The sequence below is a fragment of the Folsomia candida genome, unplaced genomic scaffold, assembly GCF_002217175.1.
Source record: "Folsomia candida strain VU population unplaced genomic scaffold, ASM221717v1 Fcan01_Sc014, whole genome shotgun sequence".
Lineage (NCBI taxonomy): Eukaryota > Metazoa > Arthropoda > Collembola > Entomobryomorpha > Isotomidae > Folsomia > Folsomia candida.
In genome coordinates this window covers 3704525-3727513 of record NW_019091206.1, presented here as the reverse complement: position 1 = coordinate 3727513, position 22989 = coordinate 3704525, and the positions used below count along the sequence as shown (strand labels likewise).

At 38.0% G+C, this 22989-nt stretch overlaps 2 protein-coding genes across 6 annotated transcripts in view; one reads left to right on the top strand and one right to left on the bottom strand.

The window, feature by feature from the left end:
• Nucleotides 1-22789, top strand: part of LOC110855820 (dedicator of cytokinesis protein 9) — a 29404-nt gene extending 6615 nt beyond the window's left edge. Inside the window, exons 1-28 of one of the 5 annotated variants that reach the window (XM_035856606.1) lie at nt 5665-6823; nt 8514-9326; nt 9795-9845; nt 10163-10411; nt 10502-10674; nt 10794-11245; nt 11322-11531; nt 11686-11795; nt 12643-12750; nt 13227-13275; nt 13373-13756; nt 16463-16667; nt 16737-16985; nt 17048-17124; nt 17225-17876; nt 17967-18074; nt 18259-18451; nt 18847-19243; nt 19332-19933; nt 20131-20184; nt 20291-20455; nt 20534-20654; nt 20725-21108; nt 21191-21325; nt 21417-21466; nt 21572-21637; nt 22004-22032; nt 22107-22789. In XM_035856606.1, coding sequence (XP_035712499.1) covers nt 6104-6823; nt 8514-9326; nt 9795-9845; nt 10163-10411; nt 10502-10674; nt 10794-11245; nt 11322-11531; nt 11686-11795; nt 12643-12750; nt 13227-13275; nt 13373-13756; nt 16463-16667; nt 16737-16985; nt 17048-17124; nt 17225-17876; nt 17967-18074; nt 18259-18451; nt 18847-19243; nt 19332-19933; nt 20131-20184; nt 20291-20455; nt 20534-20654; nt 20725-21108; nt 21191-21325; nt 21417-21466; nt 21572-21637; nt 22004-22032; nt 22107-22299 — 6999 coding nt within the window. In that variant the 5' untranslated portion in view covers nt 5665-6103 and the 3' untranslated portion in view covers nt 22300-22789. Of the gene's footprint in view, nt 1-5664; nt 6824-8513; nt 9327-9794; nt 9846-10162; nt 10412-10489; nt 10675-10793; nt 11246-11321; nt 11532-11685; nt 11796-12642; nt 12751-13226; nt 13276-13372; nt 13757-16462; nt 16668-16736; nt 16986-17047; nt 17125-17224; nt 17877-17966; nt 18075-18258; nt 18452-18846; nt 19244-19331; nt 19934-20130; nt 20185-20290; nt 20456-20533; nt 20655-20724; nt 21109-21190; nt 21326-21416; nt 21467-21571; nt 21638-22003; nt 22033-22106 lie in introns of those variants that run through there. The other 4 variants (XM_035856605.1, XM_035856609.1, XM_035856607.1 and 1 more) reach the window with 4 other exon arrangements.
• LOC118437536 (SET and MYND domain-containing protein DDB_G0284059-like) lies at nt 13742-16350 on the bottom strand. The gene is made up of 5 exons (XM_035856610.1): nt 15729-16350; nt 15152-15623; nt 14917-15072; nt 14411-14823; nt 13742-14333 (listed from the first exon to the last, which is right to left on the bottom strand). Exons 1-5 carry the CDS (start codon nt 16172-16174, stop codon nt 13841-13843), a joined length of 1980 nt encoding a protein of 659 aa, XP_035712503.1. The 5' UTR covers nt 16175-16350; the 3' UTR covers nt 13742-13840.
• Nucleotides 22790-22989: the final 200 nt, after the last annotated feature.

Genomic DNA, 22989 nt, shown 5'->3' with positions numbered 1-22989 from the left:
CAATTTTCTACATAGATCTGCCACTTCTTGATTATTAACAAGATTCAACTTACCATGATTTGCTAATTTTATCAAATTATGGCATTTTGAGTTCAATCTTGTGCGCTATCTAACAATATATATTTAGGACTGATGTCACAGTAATAATCGCACAATTTGAATAGATGGGTCTAGGGTAGCTCGTCGAAAGAGTAACTCGTCGAGGACGAGTCGTCTGAAGGGTAACTCGTCGCTTGGGCAAGTGGTCGAAAATAATACTTGTTGAAAGTATTTTTTTAAAATAAAGTACGATTCTAAATATAAATTATAGTTTTATAAAATAACATTCTCTCTCAAAATAACTCTCAGAAAGAATGCCAAACCGCCTGTTCCAGGCCTCCACTGCATTATTGGTTCTGGAAATATTATCTAATACACTTTGGTGCACATTTCAGAAGAGTATTGGAAACATTGGTGGATCGTACACTGTACCATAACTCGCAATGGACCATGGTCCACTGGACCAAAATGGTCCATCATGGACCATGGACCAATTTTCAGATGGTCCATGGACCTCTGATGTTCCTCGGAAACCAAAATTTGGAAGAAAAACGGCTGTTTCAACAAGATAATACCTTATATCATGCACCTCGGTGATCAAAGAAATGGTTCCAAGACAAGGATATCAACATTCTGCCTTGGCCATTGAGATGTTTGGATCTAAATCTGATTGAAACTATGTGGGGATATTTATTGCATCAGGGTTATGCTAATAGTCGACCGTATTCAATAGTTTTGGAACGGAAACAAGCAATCCCTGTTGCATGCGATTCAATGCCAATCATTGTTGTAGATAAGCACGTGGGGTAAATGAAGAATCGATTTTGTTCTGTTATCAATAAAGGGGGTAATTATACCGAATACTGAGGTAAAAGATAATTGACAAAGCACAACATTACTAATTAAAGTGGAAATAATTCCAAAAGTGTCCTTGTTTTACTGGCCACCTGATTTCAACATATTATTAGATAATTCCTCCGCCCCTGCACTAATTTTAAGGAAAATTTACGACAAGACTACTAGGCACTGTAGTACTTAATGGCGAAAGAAACAGCTAAATATATTGAAGGGCCGTTGAGAAATTAGGAAAAATATTAGGTGGCCTGGTTTTACCGGTCGGAGTGTAAAATCAGTAAAAATGTTACATGAAATTCGACGAGTTTCATGCCACCTAAATTCGACGACTTGCCTTTCTGACGAGTTTTTCATTCGACAAGTTGATTTCGACGACATAGGATTCGACAAGTAACCCGTATCCCGAATAGATACGAATTGCGGCCACATATTTATTTGTTGCAGATTTAAAACCTAAAATTTTGTTGTTGAATCAGAATTGGTATACTCCTACTGTGATAACAAGCTTCGAAATCATGTTTCCGTAAAACCTGACAACTATTGCGAATTGGTTGCAAAAAGACAGATTATTATTTTGAGTAGTTCTAAGTTTTGAGATATTCTAATGCACGACAGATTTTTCCGTCTAGAGACAGGTCATATAAATATTTATCTGAATGTGAGATTTTCTGAACTGTTTTTCTGTCATTTTTCAAGTAATCACCAAGTGTGTCTCCTAATATTTCTAATTTTTGTCAGTTTTTAATGCCCTGTCGTTTTAATTTATAATTTCAACGTACATACGAACTTAAGTGTACATATGCACATGTTTATTAGAGCAGGTGAAGAATAATACTTATATGGAAAACATGTTTTCTGCATCAAAATGAAATTTTTAAAAATTATATGGATGGTAACATTCAGATGTTAATAATTAACGACGGGTGTACGTACATAGGACGCGTTAGTTCGGTCTCATTCCTTCTTTAATTCTTAATTTAATTCACATATAGTTTTCTTTCATCTAAAAGAGAATAATCCCCAGCGGAATACACGTCTTTCTTTGTACCTACAATGGTATGAAGTGTTTTTGTAAATACACACACGAACAATTGTAACCACATATAATGCATTACAAGCGCATAATTTGCATGTCGTGACGATTTTAAAGAAGGATTAGTTGGTCGTCGTCATCTTACAAATAGTAGCACACGTCAACAAGACGAACTGAAACTTGGCTTCTGCTTGTATGCGCTGAATTTTTCTTATCTGTTAATTGCGAATTCGTGTAATGATACTTATCATCGTCATTCCTGTTTTGTGGAAATAAATACGAGAGATTTAATCATATTATAGCAGCAGAAAATGTCTACATCTCTTAAGAATTTTATCAACTTTTCAATTAAATTCTTGAATCTTGTCTAAGATTGTATTTCCATAATTGACATAATATAATAAATGATTAAATATCATCTGCGCACAAATTGTCATTAACTAATTCACCATCTCCCGCTAGCATTTGTTCTGAAATAGGCATTTTTTTAATTTGAAGCAGTGCCCACTGAACTATGAACTGAAATTCTGAACATGAATGAAACGCTTCAAGATTTTACGAGTGTCATCACCATCAAGAAGAGGTGCAATAAAAATGTAGACTTCTTACGACGAGGCTGTTATGTATGTTATTATAATAAAATGATCGTTTCGCCTTGTAATTCGTGCTCAATATAAAATCTCGTCAGTCGTGAACGTGAATAATTGAAATAAACTCGTTAAATATGCTCCACGTTCTGGTTCTTGCGAATGCATAAGTCCGTCATCTTTTGTCATTAAATTATGTGTGATGATAACAATAAATATTTGGTTCGTAGAGTAGATAAATGCAGGTAAATCTATACAGCTCCATGGTGGAGGTCGAGTCGGGAAGTACAAAATCTGATTTATGTTTGCAGGCGATCATCATCTTCGCGAGCATAAATCCTTTTTCTAAGCGTGCTAATTGCGATTATTTGAAGCTACTTAATATCTGCCGCATTATAACAGTATCGTTAACGTTCTTTGTGTGAATTGGTTATTGGTACTGATCGCTCGGGCTGCACATACATATTTGCTATCTGCACATTTTTAAAAGTTGATTAAGTTTATTTAACTATCGGATGCCTACTTGCAATAAACAGGAAAATGACACTGTCCTAATGAATGAGCTATTAATTATTCGGAATGCGTGACAAAAAATGTAAACTCATTCACCCGTTCACATCAAAGAATGGATATCTTTGAACGGCTTATGCAAACGAGTCGCGTTACGCGAGTCGTCAGAAAAATCAGCACAAATGTTTAGATTTTCTTGTCATCCGCTATCATTTCAAGTGAGAAAACTTTAAGGGTACGTAACGCTAATTTATTTATGTAACGGAGTATTTGCATAAGCTGAGAATTTCTTGAAAGAAGGAAAGAAAGCGAAAAGAAGAAACGGTTGGTTTACGACACTTTTTTAATTAACTTTCATTAAAGGGAATCACTTACTAAACTCAAAATTGCTTAGCGCATAACTGTGTGCACTCCGTTTTGAAACATATCTTATTGACTTTAAATGATTTACAGTTGTATGCACAAAAATATTTTTTTGTTCAAAAGTATTGTTTTCTTAAACTTAGAATAAGCAGGCAAATTCACGTATAGTGTGTATTATATTAATGTAATCAATAAATTAAATATCTTAATATATTCTACACATCCAAGCCTTGTTACACTGCTTGTTGACGTCAAGAATACATATTTTATGGCAGAATCAGAAACAAGATGCGAACAGCTCCCAAAACGAAACGTCCATATGCTTCATCACGAAACTCCTTCCTTGAGAATTCAAAAGATTCTCTTGCAATGATTACTGACAACTTATTTTGAAACCGAAGGACATGTCAGATATTGATATCGAATGATACCAAATGTTGCTATTCATCATATTGTTATTAGGAATACGATATGCAGTATTTTTTTTAAGAATTCCAATATTATCAGGAAAAATTCTGCACAGGTGTAATTGAGATTTTGATTAAAGGAACTAGCTCCGTTTGAATGAGAGTTATGCACTTCAAGCAAATTGCATTGCTGGAAGCGAGTCACACATGCTTCAAATCGCCACTTTTATTGTCTTCGCCAAGCACAATTAGGCTTTTAATCCAGTTAAGCACGTAATCTAAAACTACTAAATTGTTGTTATTACTATATTCCTAAACATAAGTTGCATAATTTGTGTATGTGTTGAGGTATGTTTCATATTTTAGAGTTCCTAAAAAGGAAATCATGGGCTTCAACTCGGCTTTCATTCTTGTTATTAACTTACGCCCATTGTCTAGTGTGAACAAATTGTGTGTTGGCATAATGCAATAAAGACGCATACTCCACAAAAGTAGTGAAAGTGCATTTCATTACTGTCACTATGTAGACTTATTAGAGACAAAAGAAACCAGTGCATTTCCAAACAGCTCAGGATATTGTGTAATATTCCGTCTTTACATGATACAGTTGACAAAATTGATATGCTTGTTACTACCAATTATAAACTTCGTAGGAATTTATTTCTTGGAATTATAATACCGAACAAGCCTTTTAACAACGAGGAGCAACACACGCTAAGAATAATCGGTGAGCTGCTTCGTTGAAAAGTAAAATGATTTTCCAAGCTATTTCAGGTCAATTTCAAGTATTTATAATTTGTACGATAAACTGCTGCTGGTTTCATTAGTTTTTACTTTCCCTTCCTCATGTATGCAAATAATCCAATTTTGAATCAAGTTTTAGTTATGGATGTAAATGTGTGTATGCAAATGGATTGCAACTTGCAATTTCCATTGCATACTGTACATTTAGCACTTGTGGGATTGAATGGCGAGTTATTATTTATTGTAAAATCTCTTAAACAAGGGATTTGAAAACTGAACCTGCTTTTTGATTGATACGTAAAACATGTTGAATGGCAGCGGAAGAAGCAAACGTGCAATTAACTATAAGGTAGCTAACTACTTCCCTAAATTAAAGATTTAGCTCTGCATTCATATCCCAACCAGACCAGAGGTTTACCTCGTTTAGTCTAGAATTCGTGTTTCACTTGTAAATACGCTTTGTATGCGTTATACATAAGGGAAGGTTAAGGTCGAAAGAACCCTTCAAAACGACGTCGCGCCTGAGGAACTGAAAATGTCATGTTCCTAAAGAAAATGACTCGCCTTTCCCATTCCACTTCCGTATGAAAGGCACACCTTAATCTGTAACCGAAATACTTAATATGTACGCATTTGTTATTATGGGAGGGTCAATCATGCCTCCATTTTATGCATATTAAAATTCGAATTCATAACAATAACTCATATTTGGCATTATTTTATCGGAAGAGAGCAATACATATTTTCTCTCCCCTCTGGCACCACTGCGGACAAATATGCAGTATGATGAGTTTGCACCTGATATTTTACGCACTCACGTCCGTCCGTACTACTGAAGACTGACACAATAAGTACACAAGCAAGAAAAGGTTGGGTCTTCTTTTTGTACACGAAGGAATGGTATTGCACGAAGGAAGTAGTTTTCAAAACGATGGCAATCTCAACAGGTAGGAGCGATCGTTGTTGGGTACTCTAGAAGATGATGATGAGAGCTTAATAACTGGCAGTGTAAAACTTCTCCTTGTTGGCGCATCATGTTCATGTGCTTACGTTTAGAGACTCGCTCACCGTATGCAAAGTATGACAACTTTTACCATTTAATTTTGCCGTGTTATTAAAGAACCTAACTGTCAATATTAAGGACAGGTTTCATTCATTCAAACAACGTTCAAGTAATGAAACTCGACCAGTAAGCTGCAACCTGTTGTTGTTCTTCTTGTACAAACAACCAGATACATAAAAGTATTGACGAGGTGCAATAGTGCACGACAATAGTTTAAAATAATAAATTCTAATCATCAGTTGTGTTTGAGTTGGTAGTTAAGCCGTGAAACTCGACTAAAACAAAGTCAAAAGTTGTTTAGTCTGAAAACCTACATACATTTGTATATTTCGACCATGTGGATATCAACGCCTCAGCCTTGAGACAAGGCTGTCGTGCAGTTTAAATCCTAAACATTTCTAATGTCGGAAACTGTGAACTGTATTTTTAATTGCACAAAAAGTTAAAAAGGGGGCATGACGCCTAAAGTTTCCTAGTTCAGAGTCGTATCGCTGTTGCTAAAATGCCGTTTGTGACCGTTGTAACGCTTGGAACGTCTGCGGCGGATTTTTTATCCACAACTGCAGAACGCTCAAGACTCACCGGTATCCGTGAAATGTGCGAGAATGATTTATACGACGATTACCCGTTTTCCAAGAATAAAAAGCACAAAAGCGGAGTGAATATAATAAACAGTAGTGGGGATGAGGAGGATTTTTCTCTAAAGAAACGCAGCAAAAGCGTGGTGGACATAAGTTGTGCAGGGATGGTGAACAATGACAAGTTTAGCTCATCCCCAGCGGCAGAATCCGGCTACAACAGCGGGTCCCCCATGAGCAGTGGCAGTTCCAGCAGGTCTTCGTCTTCGTCGAGTTCGAGCAGTTGTGGGAGCGACGCTCCGGACTGCGTCGTGGAACTTGGTCACGCTTGTAGCACTAAGGTTCGAGGGGATGATGACGACATTCTACTTCCTGAAAGTAGCAGAGTCGTTCAACTCACTTATCAAAGTAGTAGCATTTCTGCACCCCCTGTTCCTTGCAGTAACAATAACATCTCAACTCCTCCATTATTCTCGCAAAGTGTTAATTTGCAAACAAACAACAAATCTTTTGGAGGTGGGACCATTCAAGGGAAAGCGAATATATGGAAAACGTGGATTAGGAGCAAGTTGAACTTGACAAAGAATGGGAAATACTCGTTCGAAGGGAGTTCGACTGTTCTTGGACACTTTGGCATCAAAGCGGTAATGAAAATCACCATAATCAAAAAACTCTGTTGTCTAATGAATGACAACTGCCTGCCACTATTATTCCGCATTGTTGTTGTGTTCCTTCTTGCAGTTTCGATTTCACTCGGCAAAATAACTACCAAAATTATATTATACATTATTATTTATTACGAGTAGCTCACACAATGCAGAAGGAAGATTAATAACAAATAAATAACAATATTTACATCGTGGATCGAATCCTAATTTCTAGTTATAGGGAAATATTAAAAATGAAATATTACGTATCAGAAGATCATTGACAATGATAGCATTGTTATTTGTTTCTAATAATATGGTAAAGTTTAATTTTCTCACGGCCCGGGCTCGGAAAGTCCCATAAATATGTCAAATTAAGTTTGCGGTCAGGTGGTCAGGTATAGATTGCAGAATGCGTGACCGGAATGGTAACCATAAAATGTTTGCCCAATTGAAGTCCAACAATGCACAAGATGCTTCTTAATGCAAGTCATTAGCGTTATGAGTCGTGTGTAAAAAGCTAAATTTAAATATTGCACTGCATTCAAAGTGATACTGCATGGTTTGTTTGTAACTTTCACTACTTCTCGTGTATAATAATGACACTCTAAAAAAAGATGATTGGATAAATGTTTGGTTTTCGATAACAATGTTGTAAATAGTTTGTTGAAGAGGAAATGGGTTTGTTCCTAAAAATTCTTGTGACAGATGTTTCTTTGCTTGGAATGACACAATAATGGTAACTTTTGGTGTTAGTAAGTTATTACGCACAGAAAATAAATTAGCCATGAGAAAAACTATTTTATTGAGTCATCTCATAAATCGTCAAATCGTGATTGCGACAAAACAGAGTAGCCACCTCATTTGTCATCTTTTTGTTAAAATTTTCGGAGATAAAATGATTAGTCTCATCGCATCCGCTCAATTCAGTAAAACACTGCACTTGATCATTTGTTTGCATTGCATTGCACACGGGAAGCATGAAAAATTCTCACCACTTTTATACCATTATACTTTTGACAGTAGCAATAAATTCCTGTTTTCTTATATTAATTATGCTGGCTGAATTTGTAATCAAGATTTTCACTGCCAATCTCGATTAACAATCGATTTGATTTTATCAGTATGCTGAGGAAGACTGCATTTGTTGATCGCATACTATGAATCACAATCAGCAAGAGTTTACCATAACCAAATATATTGCCACCCAGAGATCAATCGTATCGACCGACGGTATCGAGTCCCTACATCAACGACAGGTTCTTTCATTACGTACGTGCATTCATATGCGAGCATAAACGGTGAAGTTGATTTTTGGAATTGCATTCACATAATACACCAGGGACAGCTTTCATTTTCGACTTGTGTGCACATATGCCTTGGACATTTGAAAACAAGTTGTGAAGGTGTGGGAATATTGAGTAAGAAATACAAATTTGGCGTCGCTCTAAATGGTCTACATATTCAAAGAAATCAGAGAAATTACTATCAACTCTACTAGTAACACAGACTGACTAAACAGTAATAAATAAGTATTTCATAATAATGAAAGTGTCTACAAAAAAACAATAAGCACTATAAATTCATGTTATTGAACTCGTTGTACAGATGTATGTTTCTTGCTCGTATTTCTAATTGTCCTTGTCAATACATTTGTATTAATTACTGAATTTGCTGTTATTTTCAGAATAAATCTCTCCTGGTGGACTGTACAACTGACACAGAATACTCACCCAAAAAGTATTTCTCACTAAAGAGAGTCGCAAATGATTCGGCCGCATTTGAGAGAGACAGTAGCTCGGAAGCAATTGAAGATCTGGAGGACAACTGCAACCTCTTTGTTAGAGAATGCTTAAAGACGTACTCCACCCCCTACTTGGAACTGAGCGACCAACTTGATGACGAATTTAATTACAACGAGAAACCAAAAAAGCCAGAATCTCTCTTTCCCAATGGAGTAGGAAATGGTCCCAGCACAATAATCAGCAAAACCGTGCCGCAAATACGTCGCGTAAATTCCTCCGGTTCGCCAATCACCAATGGTAGCAGTACAAATGGAGACGCCAATAGTGCAAAAGCTCCCCCATGGTTTTGGAACGTGTGGTCCCAAAGTCGTGGGATCCAGTTGGACGAGGCGGGGATTGCTCTCGAGGGTCGAGTGGGGGTGATTTACAAACAGGAAAATTTGGGAGAACGACTCCTCCAATTGAAATGGGAGGATGGGGAAGAAAAGTTCAGTTTAATAGTCTGGACCCTGGAGGCTGGACTAAACCTTGTATGCAAACTGGACCTGGCCAACGCTGACCCGGTTTGGCATGGGGAGAACAAGTTGACGATAAATGAACATTTGACAGTGCAAAGTGAACAGAAACGAGGTTTCCTGCGAGACCTGTACACGGTGTGCGTGGAGTTAGGGTGCTATGAAAAATCTGCGAGCTTGGCGTCTCGAGAAAACGTAGAGAGAGCTCGAAACGTGTTGCAGCTCTTTCAACGTGCGACGGTAAGAAGTTGAATCCTTTTACTGCCCAATTTTATTACTATACCTTCAATTTAATAAGAAAGGGTAACCTTCAGTCAGTCAGGATTCATTATGGAGGAGAAAGTCGAATAATTAAAAGATTAAATAGACGTCACTATTGATTCATTTGTATTTAGGACAAGATGATTACCAATTATTCCAATGGAAATTTCCTCGTTATGTATTATTTTATTTTAGTTTATTTTTCGAGTGGAGATTTATTTGAATCATTTATTTTTAATCAATGGCCACACACTAATTTACCCTCATTATTTATTTGCCAACTGACAATACGTGTGCTACAATTCCAATGAAGCGTAACATGATGTGAGTTGTGTGGAGTTGTAGAAAGCAATTAATAACCAGCATCAATTATTTCAGATTTAAACCCTCCCCGTAACTTCCTGCTAATGAATTGATTTTGTTTATTTTCAAAATAACATATTTCAGAGTTGTGGTGCAATTAAAAATGGCAGATCTTGGACAAAAGTACGAATTAAAGTAAGTTCTCGAAATAAGACAAAGTGTTTTGTTCTGTTCGTATTCGCACTGTTTTATTGTCTTGCTTTTGTTCCCAACAACTTGTTTCACCTCAAAAGTCTATTGTCCGAGAATAAAGAAATTCTCACAAGTCTTTGTTCTTGGTCCAAAAATTGCACATTTAATAGGATACCATGCTACGGTCTCTTTCTCTTCTCCTTGTGTAATTGTATTGTAACTAGTGTTAGATATACATATTTATCAGATTACGAGTAAATATGACAGTAGTTTGTTATTGTGCTTTAATTTACGTAAAACTTACCACAAATTGCTTGCAGGTGGACACATCTGATGATTTTTCATTAAAATCTCGAAGCAAACATGCTCCAAGAATCAGGGATGACCAAGTCCCCACATATTTCACACTTCGACTTGAGACTTTGGAGTTTCGGCTGAAGACAGAAACTGGAATGCCGGTAGAACCTTACTTCTTGTCCATCAGTTTGTATGATGTTAAGAATGGGAAGAAGATCTCGGAAGATCTCAGGTCCACCGTTGACATTAATGGACACGTTGAAGAAAAAAAGGTTTGACATACATCTTAGTTCTCTCATTTTCCCTGCAAAGTTCAGTACAAATATTCTTCAAGTTTTATCTGAAATTAGAACTCCTTGCAGGCTTTGTTTAAAGTAAGTGATCCGAATGAGCAAATTTTTGTCATCGTCCGAGTTGAGAAGACTCTTCAAGCTGTGGATAACGACGCTTATTTTCGAGGCAATCCCGATGCCAAAACAGGGACTCGGATTTCCAAGCAGTTGACTTCCTCCCCCCTTTTCACTGACGAGCAAAAGTAATTTATTATTCATATATTCAAACTCATTGACGTGGAACTCTTTCACTAGTTTAGCTCTAATTTCCTCAATTATTATCCGCAAAGCCGTTTCATCACAATTGTATATTTTATGCCAGGTATCGAATGGCACTTTGCTGGTCTTCACGGTGCTTATTCAAGAAATCTGGATCCATTGCTTCAGAAGGGACAGGCTACATTTTGGACGCAGAATCCTCCTTCACCCCCTTTTACAAATACGAGAAGTACACGGAGGAAGAGCTCCTGAAAACCTTAGCTGACATCAAGAAGCCTGAAAAGGTGGCCAAGCTAACCATCGTCCCAGGCGTTGTCAAAATACACGTGGAACCCACGGGGCCTCACGAGCTTGCTGTTAAAGCGGATGAAAAGAGTTCGCCTTTATCCATCATCGAATTCCCAATTAATTCCTCCGATAATTTTTCACGATTCGTTCACCTGCTTTATGTTTACCCAATCAGCCTGAGCTTGAGTGCTGTTACTGGTAAAATTCGGGCGAGAAATATCATGTGCCGAGTCTTTCTTCGAGCAGAGGACGATATTGAAGCTAGTCGTAAGTTTTTTTGTACCTATTTCCTACGTAAATAGCTCGTTGGAATTCATCTTTAAACCGTTTTTTCAATCTTTAGCATTGGACCAGAGTCCCGTAAAAGGATGCATTTCGACCTTTGTTTTGCACCACCGAACAAATCCTGAATGGTACAGCGAGGTCAAAATAGCTCTCCCAGTAGCACTTGATCCGCGCCTCCACTTGCTGTTCCAGTTTTACCACATTTCGTGTTCCTTCGATAAGGCGACAAAAAGCAAGCAAGTGGAAAACGTTATCGGATATGCGTGGGGTAAGTGATTTATTTATTTATCAATAGCATAGCAAGGTCATTACGTTGAATTTTACAACGCAATAACCAACACAAAATGGGCAACCAGTTGGAAGGGGAAAATGAGACTATTAATAATTTCTTGTACTCACTAAAAGTTTTAATTTATGTACAGCTCCGCTCCTCAATAAATATCGATTTATTGGAGGAGATCACACACTTCCGGTAGCAGCTTCCTTGCCCTCTGGCTACCTTCAAATTCAACCTTTGGGACTCGGAAAAGGGGTGAGCATTTCGACATTTCAGTGTTTATGTAACCATCAGATCGGTTATGATTCATAACTTATGAGCATTATGAATGAGATTGATGCATGTGAGTTGCATTATGCAAACCACGGGTGCATGGCTGACACCACCCACTCACCCGTTAACCCTGCTCCTTTTGACCTTGATGGTTTCCGTTTATTGTTACCGTAAACTATTGTTAGGTATATACATAACACTATTAAAAAAACGAAGCACTATTTCCTAAAAATTTGCGCAGTTTTATTTGCTCCTACATGTTTTTTGCACGCAGTTTGGTATCAATGGTTTACATTTCGTGTTCTTTCACGCTCTTTATTTTAATAACAGTAGTGCACGTATAAAAGTACCTACATGTTTCCAACTTCTTGCCTTGCATGCAATTTTAATGCGCAGGCTGCTTTTTTGCATGCCACAGAAATTGAATACACAGCATGTTGAGCAGCAGATCAGTTTCTATGCACGTACATATGGTATTATCAGCAGAATATGAAATGAAGGAAACCGTTTTTAACAACAAACATTTTTGTTTCAAAGGTAAAATAGCGGATTATGAAATTAGTCTCATTTGAAAATGTCTTGATTGAGATGAGGTAAACTCACACGAAATCATGTTTAAAACAGCGTTGATTTGTATGGATCAATATAAGATGGAGTGTCAGTCAGATTATACATGTACATATGTCTATAAAATACTCATAAATACTTATTCTTATTATCACCCCCTCTGTTACCGTGTGTAAATTCTCCAAATTCTTACCGTGTCCGTTTTATTAATTTCTTTGTCTTATATCTGAACTGTCCACTAATTTTCGAACTAATTGCCTAGAGCCCGTATGACGACGAAGTACCGACCGAAAGGTCTTCAGGTATTGGAGCTCTACCTCAGTTGCTCAATATTGTGCGTAATCGTAATAAACGCCAAACTATATCTCAGGCAAGTCACCACGTGCGAATGAGATGAGAAATCAATATCAATCTTTACTTCCGCTATCAATTTTGTCCTTCTTGCTGTAAATAAAATCAGTCTCTTTTTCTCTTAACTTTTTCTCCTGGGAATATTGTTGCTACAATGTGACCTGCAAGACCATTCAATTCACTTAATATAATCCTAAGAATGACGTTAACTGGAAACAAATGCCTTGGCCGAGTGTGACCTGAACGACTTGAATGAATGGAATTGCTTCACTGGTTTCCACTTTTGCCGACTTTGGCTCTTTTAAAGTTTTCTCGCTTGCTGCACTTCTTCCTCTAATAACACGGGCATTGCTGTAAATCACTATCCATAACGTGGCAATGCTATCTCAGTAACCATTTAATCTTTAAAAATCTAACCTCTTACGAAACTTACACTATTATATTTCTCAAATAACATACTAATTTATAAGAAATTTGTTATCTTAATTATTTCAGTACTCTGGCCCCGAGATAGTTTGGTTGGATAGTAAATGTTCAATGACAGGTAATTTTACTAAAAGTAGTTCTTGGATCAATGCCCATAAAATTGTAGCCGGAATATAGATTAATTTATTGCTTTATTGTCCTTATAAAATCTGCAGTGAGATTAAATCTGATATCCACCGTGTGGACAAAGTGTGGGAGTCTTGGGGCATTTTTTACCCATGCCGAAAAGTTTTTCCAGAAGCCACAAAGCTCCAGCAAATTCCACTGTGATGACGAAACTACAGTTAAAATGCTCAAAGCACTCGAGTCCATGGATCTTTGCACCCTTCGCGATTTCTTCCCCACCATCCTCAACCAGATTTGTAACATTGCCTCAACTTCGAAAGTGGTTGGAACTGCGTGTCTCAAGTTTTTCATTTCGGCATTCCACACGCTGATCGAAGCCGGATTCGACAACGTTATTGAGCAGTACGTCCGTTTCCGCTTTTTATCAGGATGTCAAGAAAACGTTGGGAGCAACAAAATTAAGCACCAGATACGTAAGTTAATAAGTTTATTGTTTTGCAGATTTCATATTGTCAATATGCATGAAAAAGTTGAGCCGTGTTGAATATCGTGTTATCTCAAGATTTGTGAATGTCTTCGGTCACTTTGGGGGCCAAATGCACTGTTCCCAAACTGCAGTAACAAAGATTCATTGCTTGATGCGCCAACACCATGGTTTTGTACGGATAAAAGGAAGAATCTTTATGACTGGAGAGAATACATTCGGCTTCTTGGACATAGTTTATTAGACATTTGAGGGCACCTTCCGGCTGTCCCGATTCCATCATTTTCACCGCTTCCTCAAAAATAGGTTCCATCTTTTGTAACTTTGCAAGAGCTTGTTCCTGCTCGGCAGTTTTTGGTTGTTCATTCACGCCCAATTTTGCAAGTGTTTCCCAGTTGTTAACGCAAGCTTCACATGAACAGTGGAACCAATAGCGTCCATTTAATTTGAGACGCCTGTCATCTCTAGATACTTTGATAAAATTAGGTCCATAGTTGTCACATATGGGTTGGTTGGCTGCTATACTTTTAGTTGCGGTTGCAACTAATGTAGTACCAATGAAATATCTGCAAAGAAAATCCATCTTTTCTCATAACTCCATCGATGCGACTCCACAAAGACAAATTCTAGGCGCAAATCTTACCTGGCAACGTCGGGATAACATGAGTGGTTCAAGTACGAAGCTGTGGGGTAAATTGCCAAACCAATGCTGGAAGTGATACTCTTTTTATAATTTGTCTTTTCAGGCATCAGGAATTCGCTTACTTCATACGCATTGAATTGGACAACTTGTAGGTTTCTCAAAATAAGTGCGGCTATGTGAAACTCGTCCGTTGAAGGGTTTGGGTTTTGAAATAAGTTTGCGTGGAAATACCCCACGAGTCGAAGACATTTGACGAGAAATACGGCCATTATTGTTCTTTGTAGTAATTCCTCTGGAGGTCTTTGGTCTTCTAAGCCGCCCAGGTTGTATATTCCCAAGTACGAAGTGTCCGATGTTCCATCATCAGCATTGGTCAGAATGGATTCCGGGTTGACCTCTAATTGTGGGATAATCTACATAAGCATACACATTCGTACGTAAAAATTGAGTATACCAACCGTTATTATCTGCGCTGCATTTATTACGAGAACCGATTGAGAATTTACCTTTTTAAAGTCCTCGACTGAGGACTGTGTAATCATTCGTAGCGCCAAATGGGCATTGATACTCATTCCGGAACCAATCAACATGCTCATTATTCGGCATTCGTACTGGTGATACACCGTTCCCAACTTTTTGCATTCCCGTGAACAAAATGCCACCTGTTGACAAATCAATTTAACAAGGAAACAAGAAATAGTACCATGAAATATGTGAGGGTTGCATTTTGGCGTTGCTCACATTGGCACAAGTGTCACACGCAATGGGTGCTTTCAAACGTTGGAGACAATAAAGACAAAAGGTGCCCATCCGATCCGGTGAGAGGCAGGATGCAAACGGCTTTTCTCGCAACACTTCTTCGCCAGCAGCAATGTCATGCTTGGCAAACCCGTACCTTCCAAGACCTGGAGAGAACTTTGCGTCGAATTTGTTGGAAGCCGCGGTGAATTTCTTGCCTGGTTTAAACGACTTTGGTGACGAAACGTTCTCCTTGTCCTCGTTTTTGTTGATTGCCTTTTTATCCGACTTTTCGTTTTCATGGGCTTCCTTTGATTGAATTGCTTTTGAAAGTTTCTCCAGCTTTTGAGCAAACTTGGCGTCGTCTTTTTCATACTTTTCAGAAAAGTGTTTGGCTAATCTCAGAATTACTTTGGCTTTGTGATAATTTTGCGTGGCGAAATAACAGGATGCCATCCGCTCGTATAGCTTGTGCCTGCACATGTACATACATGCGTATCAGCGACATACATATTTAATAAGGAAAGTTAATAAAGTTGATAAGGTGGTAAATGAAAGTATGGATAATCATCACACTTACCTTGTGTTTTCTGGAGCTCCATAGCTTATTGCTAATTCAGCATCCGTAATCGCCAGCTCATATTCGCCCATTTTTCTGAATAGGGCAGATCTGTTTGTGTACACGGACACCAGTTCGGGTCCAACGGGGGCTTGGACGATGCTTTGGGAGTAGTACAATAATGCTTTAGGAAGGTCCCCCTTCTCAAAAAATGTGTTTCCTTGTTGTCTCATTTTGACGGCTTCTTCCAATTTCTTGCCTCGATAGATCAACTGAGCTCCGATGAAATTCCACGACACGTTGGCCACATATTTTGCACGGTCAAAATCTGTACTGCACTTGGCAAATAGGTCCATGTCAACATTTTCTGACAGCGTGTCCACCAAGGAGAAAAAAAACCCCTCTCGCTTCTCCTGAAGAGTTACTCGACTACAAACTTTTCGATAGCTCGCTAGGCTTGAATCCATTTTTGCAAAATTTTAATTTACTAATTACAAAATTTTTTATACAAAATACTACACTCGTTGAATGCGATGTACAAACATATATATGTATGAATGAGCTGTAGCCTGTATGCACGTTGGTACAAGTTGGAACAGATCTGAAATGAAGGGGATGCGTTTTCTAAAAATAGCTGAGTCTGTCGTCCACAAATCGGCTTTCGGCTACTTCCGTTTTCGGTGCAATAAATGCCCTATTGTATTTATCTACGTGAAGATGCAACTCATGTAACGATGCGATTTTCTTTGTTGCAGTGAATGACACCTTGATTGACGCTTGGATTGACTTGTTTGAAACTGGCGATGGAGCAACAATTGCTTCTTCTCTGGAACACTCGCGGAATCTGTTCTCCATGATTGTCAAGTCCATCGCAGTTCAAGGAATTAAGTCACCAGCAAATCCTGAAGAGTCCAAACTTGTCAAATTGGTTCAACTTTTTACCTCGGAAATAGTCCACCGGTACGTGAAAACCAGTCAGTGTTTCTTGCTAGGGAGGATGCAAAACTAAATTTATTTCCTTCATTTCAGGTGTCAGTCTGGAGATCAAACGTTGTCTCGTGGTGCAAATGAAAATGAGATTGCTTTCATTTCCGCTCTACTGTCCGTCGTATCTCAAAGACATGTTGTATTTGCTGCCATCAACGCCTATCTGGCCTGTTTTGGTCCGGGGGATTCCCACAAAGTCCAGGATTTTAAGTTCAATATGCTCCAGAGCCTTGTGGAGCACCCGCTCTTCCTGGAACTAAATTCTGCTGAAGGGGATGAGGAGTACACCAGGTTTGTTTCCCCACAAATATTTACAAGTGAACAACATTTTATTCAATTGCTATTCATTTCAGACTCGAGCATTGTTTGTGGTGCAAGAGGCATTTTCTGGCAGCCACTGTAATGAAACAATGTCGCAGCGGCTTGGGAGGTAACATATTGAACATGTTTACACCGATATGCTCTATTTCTGACCAATAATTAAAACTATGTTGAACTAAATGAGCAATTATCTACTTTTTTACTAACAGAGGTTACAAACGTACGATGTCAAGCCCTCAAAGTTATCATGATTGGCTTAGCCAGACACGAATCTTGTGACTCTACTCATCCAATGTGGATACCTTGGCTCAGAGTAGTTTGCGATAATTTGCACAGAATTACCAAAGTCGTCAACCATTCTTCTCGATGTTCTTCCGTGTCCACCGTTCTGTCTGCCACGACGAGCACCCTTGTTCACCAAGCTTTAATTAAAAGCATTTCAGGACAAAATCACGAAGGTCATAATCACGGTGCAAGTTGTAGCCAACATAGCCGAGAAGGGAGTCAAATTAGCAACACAATCAACCTTTCAACAATCACGCCTCGTCATCCTCTTCTTGGCACAGAATCGTCACGAAGTTCTTCGCTGAGTCTTAACGTTCCTAATGGCGTGAGTCCGAGCATAAGTCAAAACAGCAGCATGGTCAATATAAATGCCATCGGAAATGGCGAATCCATTTCTGCCGGAGATCGGTTAAGCGTGGACAGAATGAGTTTTGGGAGTGTCAACAATTGTGATTACCTGGATGCCATTTCTGCCATAAAAACATCCAATCCAGCCGCTTCTACCATTGTCCCTTCAACCACGGGAGGGTCCGACACTGACACAATTGTTAATGAAGGTGGCTCAAATGGATCGGGGTGAGCTCTTGTTAATTATGATTTGAATATTTACGTGCAGAAAGATTTACATAATGTGTTTGTTTAACGTCTCGAACATTTTGCTTTTAGTGAGACTCAGAGTGAAGGCGATCCTGACTCACAATCAATGAAACGTGTAGCCAATGCAACAATAGGGGACGCAGACAAGAGCAATATTGTTCAAAGGCGCTACGACAGGTAATATCTGTATAAAATGTGATATAATTAGTGTAACATAACAATGTCAATGTATGGGAAGGTTGTATTCCCATTACCCAAAATACTAATTACAATAATATTAAGTAGAAACTGAAGAAGCCAATGACCAGTATTACAGAGCGGGGGTATTTTAGTAATTTAATAACTGACTTTCTTTTGATAGACTGGCTGATGACGAAACACGACCTTTGCTCGTTGGTGGTCTCTATATTCTCAAGAAAATGGGCAATGATCGCCTAAGAATATTTTGGAACCGTAGTTCAACCCAGGAGCGAGCATCTCTGCTTCAAATGGTTTTGTTAGCGTGCGTCCAGTTTACGAATGCCAGGAAAAATAGTACCATCACCAAAACCAAAGTAAGCGATATATATTTTGTACTGCTTTATTATTTAAACATTTTAATCCAGGATGTGGTTTTATATACAAATTGTATTCGCAAGAATTTATATTACATCATTTGGTTATTGGGTCTTATGTAGAATGTTTTTTTTATAGTCAAACATGCAAAAGTAAACGAGAAAAATGGTTTCCTAAATTGATTCATACACTGAAATAAATTTAAAATGCGGAAGTTTTGCTTTGTCTCGAAATTTTCAATTAGCCAACTGCAAAACATGTTTAGAAGACTGATAAAGTTTTTTCAAAGAGTAATGGACATACAAAATATAAATCTATGAAGTGTTTATTATTCTTGTCCAAATTATTTATCTAGTAATATTTAGTAAAACTGTTGATTTATTTTTGATGATAGATTGTGGGAATCAGTGTACCTCCTCCCACGATGCCACCCAGCCCGAGATCGGCAGTGCCCAACAAAAAGTGGTCGTCACTCCCTTCCAAGACTACGGAAGAGAGTGCGGTGGACGGGAACCCGGTGGAGATGACGAGTCCTTCGCGAAAGACTTCCAATACTTCACCCTTCGACTCATTCAACGAATGGAAAACGCTAAATACGGAAACGACCTTTGTCTGCATTGACACCTTGTCCAATTTGTGCAGTGCGTGCAAAGGTGAGGACAACGAAATGCGTGAAGTCATTAGAACATCCTTGAATGTTGCAAAAGCAGCAGAAGATACTCGCGCTATGCTAAGCACGCTGCAAAATTTAGCACAAGTTGAAGAATTAGCAGCTATTGTTTTTGCAAAAGGTACACATATATTTATTCACAAATTACGGCGATTACCATATTTATTTAGTAAAAAGTACTCATTGCATTACTTTAATTTTTGAATTAGGGAACGAGGATTTGACGCATCAACTTTTCTGTGAATTGCTCACCGGCTTCGGCACGTCTTATTTAATTCACATTTGCGTGTTAATTTTGGGGAAGCTTTTTATGAACGACCCAAATCGGACGACTTCACAGAGCCTTTTTGCAATCTCATCACTAAGTTTGGATCAAGTTTTTGTACACAATTTTAGAAAAGCTTTAAATTTGTTGGAGAGGAACATGAGTGTGAACGATCGGTCCAGCTTTATGCTCTCTATTACGGAAAAACTGAGCTTTATTGATGTGTCAGAAGCGGATGGTACCACTTATTCCAAAGCAAATACTCTGGTGCTCAGCGGTTCTCAGCCCGTGTCAAACGGAATAATCAAAAATAAACTTATGCGGACAGTGTCTACGACTGCACTCGATTTGTCCAACAGATTGTCCACAGTGATGAACTCACTCTGGGTGCTAAAAGCATGCACGAATGAATACCGAATCCCAGAAGTGTATTTAAAATTGGCAAATTCGTATGCTTACTATGCAAAAGGAAGACTTCGGATTGAGACATTTGACTCGCTGAAATCTGAGCACTTGAATAAAAAGAAATATAGCGAGGCACTTATGGTAATATATTCCTCTCTCAGCGACCACAATTGACAAGAGGTGCCGATTTTCAAGAGTTAGAATTTTGTTCATATTGAAATTCAGAACCTCATTCTTCATTGAAGACCCTAAAAATTCTGCACCTCTGCAATTGACTAATAATCGACATTTGGTTTGCTTACTAAAAATTATTTCCTATTCTTATTAATATTTTCCAGTGCGAACTGCATGTCGCAGCACGACTTGCTAGACAAACTACAACGTCTGCCGAGGTATGTGTGCACAATAATTTGTGTTCATTCCATTCAAAATCGATCCTGAGTTGTGCGAATTGGCTAAATTAGTAATGTCAATCGTAACGTTTGATGGCTATTTTAGATCAAACGAGTCATGTTGGGGATATCGAGAAACTTGCGTGATGAGTTTGAAGAAGAAGCAGATGATAATCAGGAGGAGGCTGATTACACTGAAGAACTGATTGACAGAATGGAACAATGTGTACACCTCTGTGAAAAATCGGAACGTTACGAAGTCATGCTTGAGGTAATTTTCATCGTTTCAGTCTGCATAAATTCAATCTCAATTTACAAATTTATTTGAATGCCTCTTACATATTTGCAGGTTTATCGAATGCTCGTCGATATTCAAGAGTCGACATCCGACCATGCCGCATTGGAGCATTACTACACCCAAATGGCTCGAGCTTGCGGACTCATCCAGAAAAAGCGTGAACGATTTCATGGTAGGTTTGCAAAATAAATTAGAAACAAAACTCTCTATGCATGTGTAGTAATTAAACAAACCTATTCCAGGTACATACTATCGCGTCGCCTTTTATCGGCCAAAGAAACAATGCACTTCGAGACCTATGGAAGTATTCATCTACAAGGAACCCAATGTCACGTCACTAATGGAAATCTGTGGAAAAGTTGAGACAGCGGAAAATGTAATTATAATTTCTGGCGAAGTGGATCAACTTCCAGACGATGATCACATTTATGCCACGATAACTCATGTCAGTCCCCTGCCCAGCAGCAGCCCTCGTAGGAAATTATGGTCTGAGGATTTCAGAAGACATCAGAATATTTCAAAGTTCACTTATGACACTCCGTTTGCTGTAAAGTCTCATGACAAAATCAGTATTGATAATAAAGCTGCGGTGCATCAGCAGTGGAAGCGGAGGACTACAGTGACTAGTATGGGAGACAAATCACCTACAACTTAATAATGATAATGCTGCTTATTTAATTATTACAATATTCACGTTCTGTATTTCAGCGGAGTACACTTTCCCAGCAGTTGTGTCGAGGCTTCGGGTCGTGGAATCTACGGAAGAAGACCTGAGCCCCATTATTGTAGCGATTGACGACATGCAACGTAGAGTGCTTGAACTTCGTTCAGAGTTTAATTCAGGTCTGTTTCAACCTCAACTTATTAATTTAGCTAATTAATTAATTAGTTTAAGCTATTTAAATTTTTACTCTTATTTACCCAACCACCACAGGATGCATTAAAAGGATTCAGTTGCGCCTACAGGGGTCGATAAGCGTTCAGGTGAGTCGACATAATAATGCACATACAGTTATTACAAAATATATGCGCAATCATGATGGTACTTGTGATAAGCGCGTGTGATAACTGATCTATGTATTTGTGTAGGTTAATCAAGGACCATTGGCATACGTTCGGGCATTTTTGGAAAAGGAAAATGAATATCCAGCATCGGTAATTTTTCGTATTTTTATGTAATCTAAATATGTACTCTTAAACTATTAGTATGCTATTTCTTGGATTGATAAATAAGGACTTTCATAAAATGTAAATATAAGCAATATTTTTGTCTAGACATTGAACAGATAACCAACATAAACATAGTTCTTTGTAGCTGTTTAATTGAAAAATTACGATTCCGTTGCAAATTTTGTAAAATGTGTTGAGATTGAGAGGTGCTGATTTCCAGTTAGCATGAAAATAATGGACACGGTCGATATGTATGAAAACAATTTGACCATTTAAGCCAAGGAACATATTTAAAAAATCTTTAGCGTTAAAAAAAGTTGGTTCTTATTGAATTTTGTTGTTGTTTTTCAGGACATTCACAAGCTGAAGGCCATATATAGGTTTGTGAACTCGATTTTTGAATGCTTTTGTTTTAACGTAAAAATAATTTTCATTGGCATACTTTTTATTTCAGGGACTTTGTGGAATGCTGCAGAGAGTTGCTGATTAAAAATGCGGCGATGATTCTACCAGAACAAGTCGACTACCAAACTCAACTAGAGACAGATTATGTACGATTATGCCAAGTACTAAATCCATACATAGGACTAGGGCACTTAGAATTGGGCGTTAATAGAATGAGCCGAGCCTCTGTTAGTTCTTACTAATTTTCCCACGCAGTTCAATATTGTTGCCATTTATTAGCACGCTGTAATACACGTATGTAAATTATATGCGTACAAACATGCTTTAATCCATTGTGGACAATGTTTTAATTATAGAATCTCGTTTTAATCGTGGTGACACGGCATATCCACGTTTCGTCCTTGTTTTTTTACTACATTTAAAAATATATTGTTTCCAATTTATTTTCATTGAGTGATTTATTTATTTTACCCCTATTTAAAAATGTACAAGAGAACTGTAGGAATATACGTGTGTAAAGAGACTGACGCTAAGTGTATGTGGGTAAAATATTTACTTGTAACTTTATACATCCCTTCCCCACAATTTTAGCTTATGACAAGTGTACTGTGTACACCGTTACATGAAAATGTGCTGAAATTAGCCGCATGAACAATGTGCCAATTATAAACCGTATAGTACTCACTAAACCTAATAATAAAGCAAAATGTCTTTTAACGTTTAAAACACAAATCTTTTTCAACCAAACGCGTTACATATTATTATTTAAATATTGACTTGCATTCCTTTCTATTCTTAAGAAACCGACTGTCTCCACACATGCTGAACTGCCATGTACACAAATCTCGCTCTGACTGGACATGCTTCGTCACAGTTCAAGTGATAATGTAATGAATATTTAATTATATCAGAAAAGTCATTATGCGATGCTT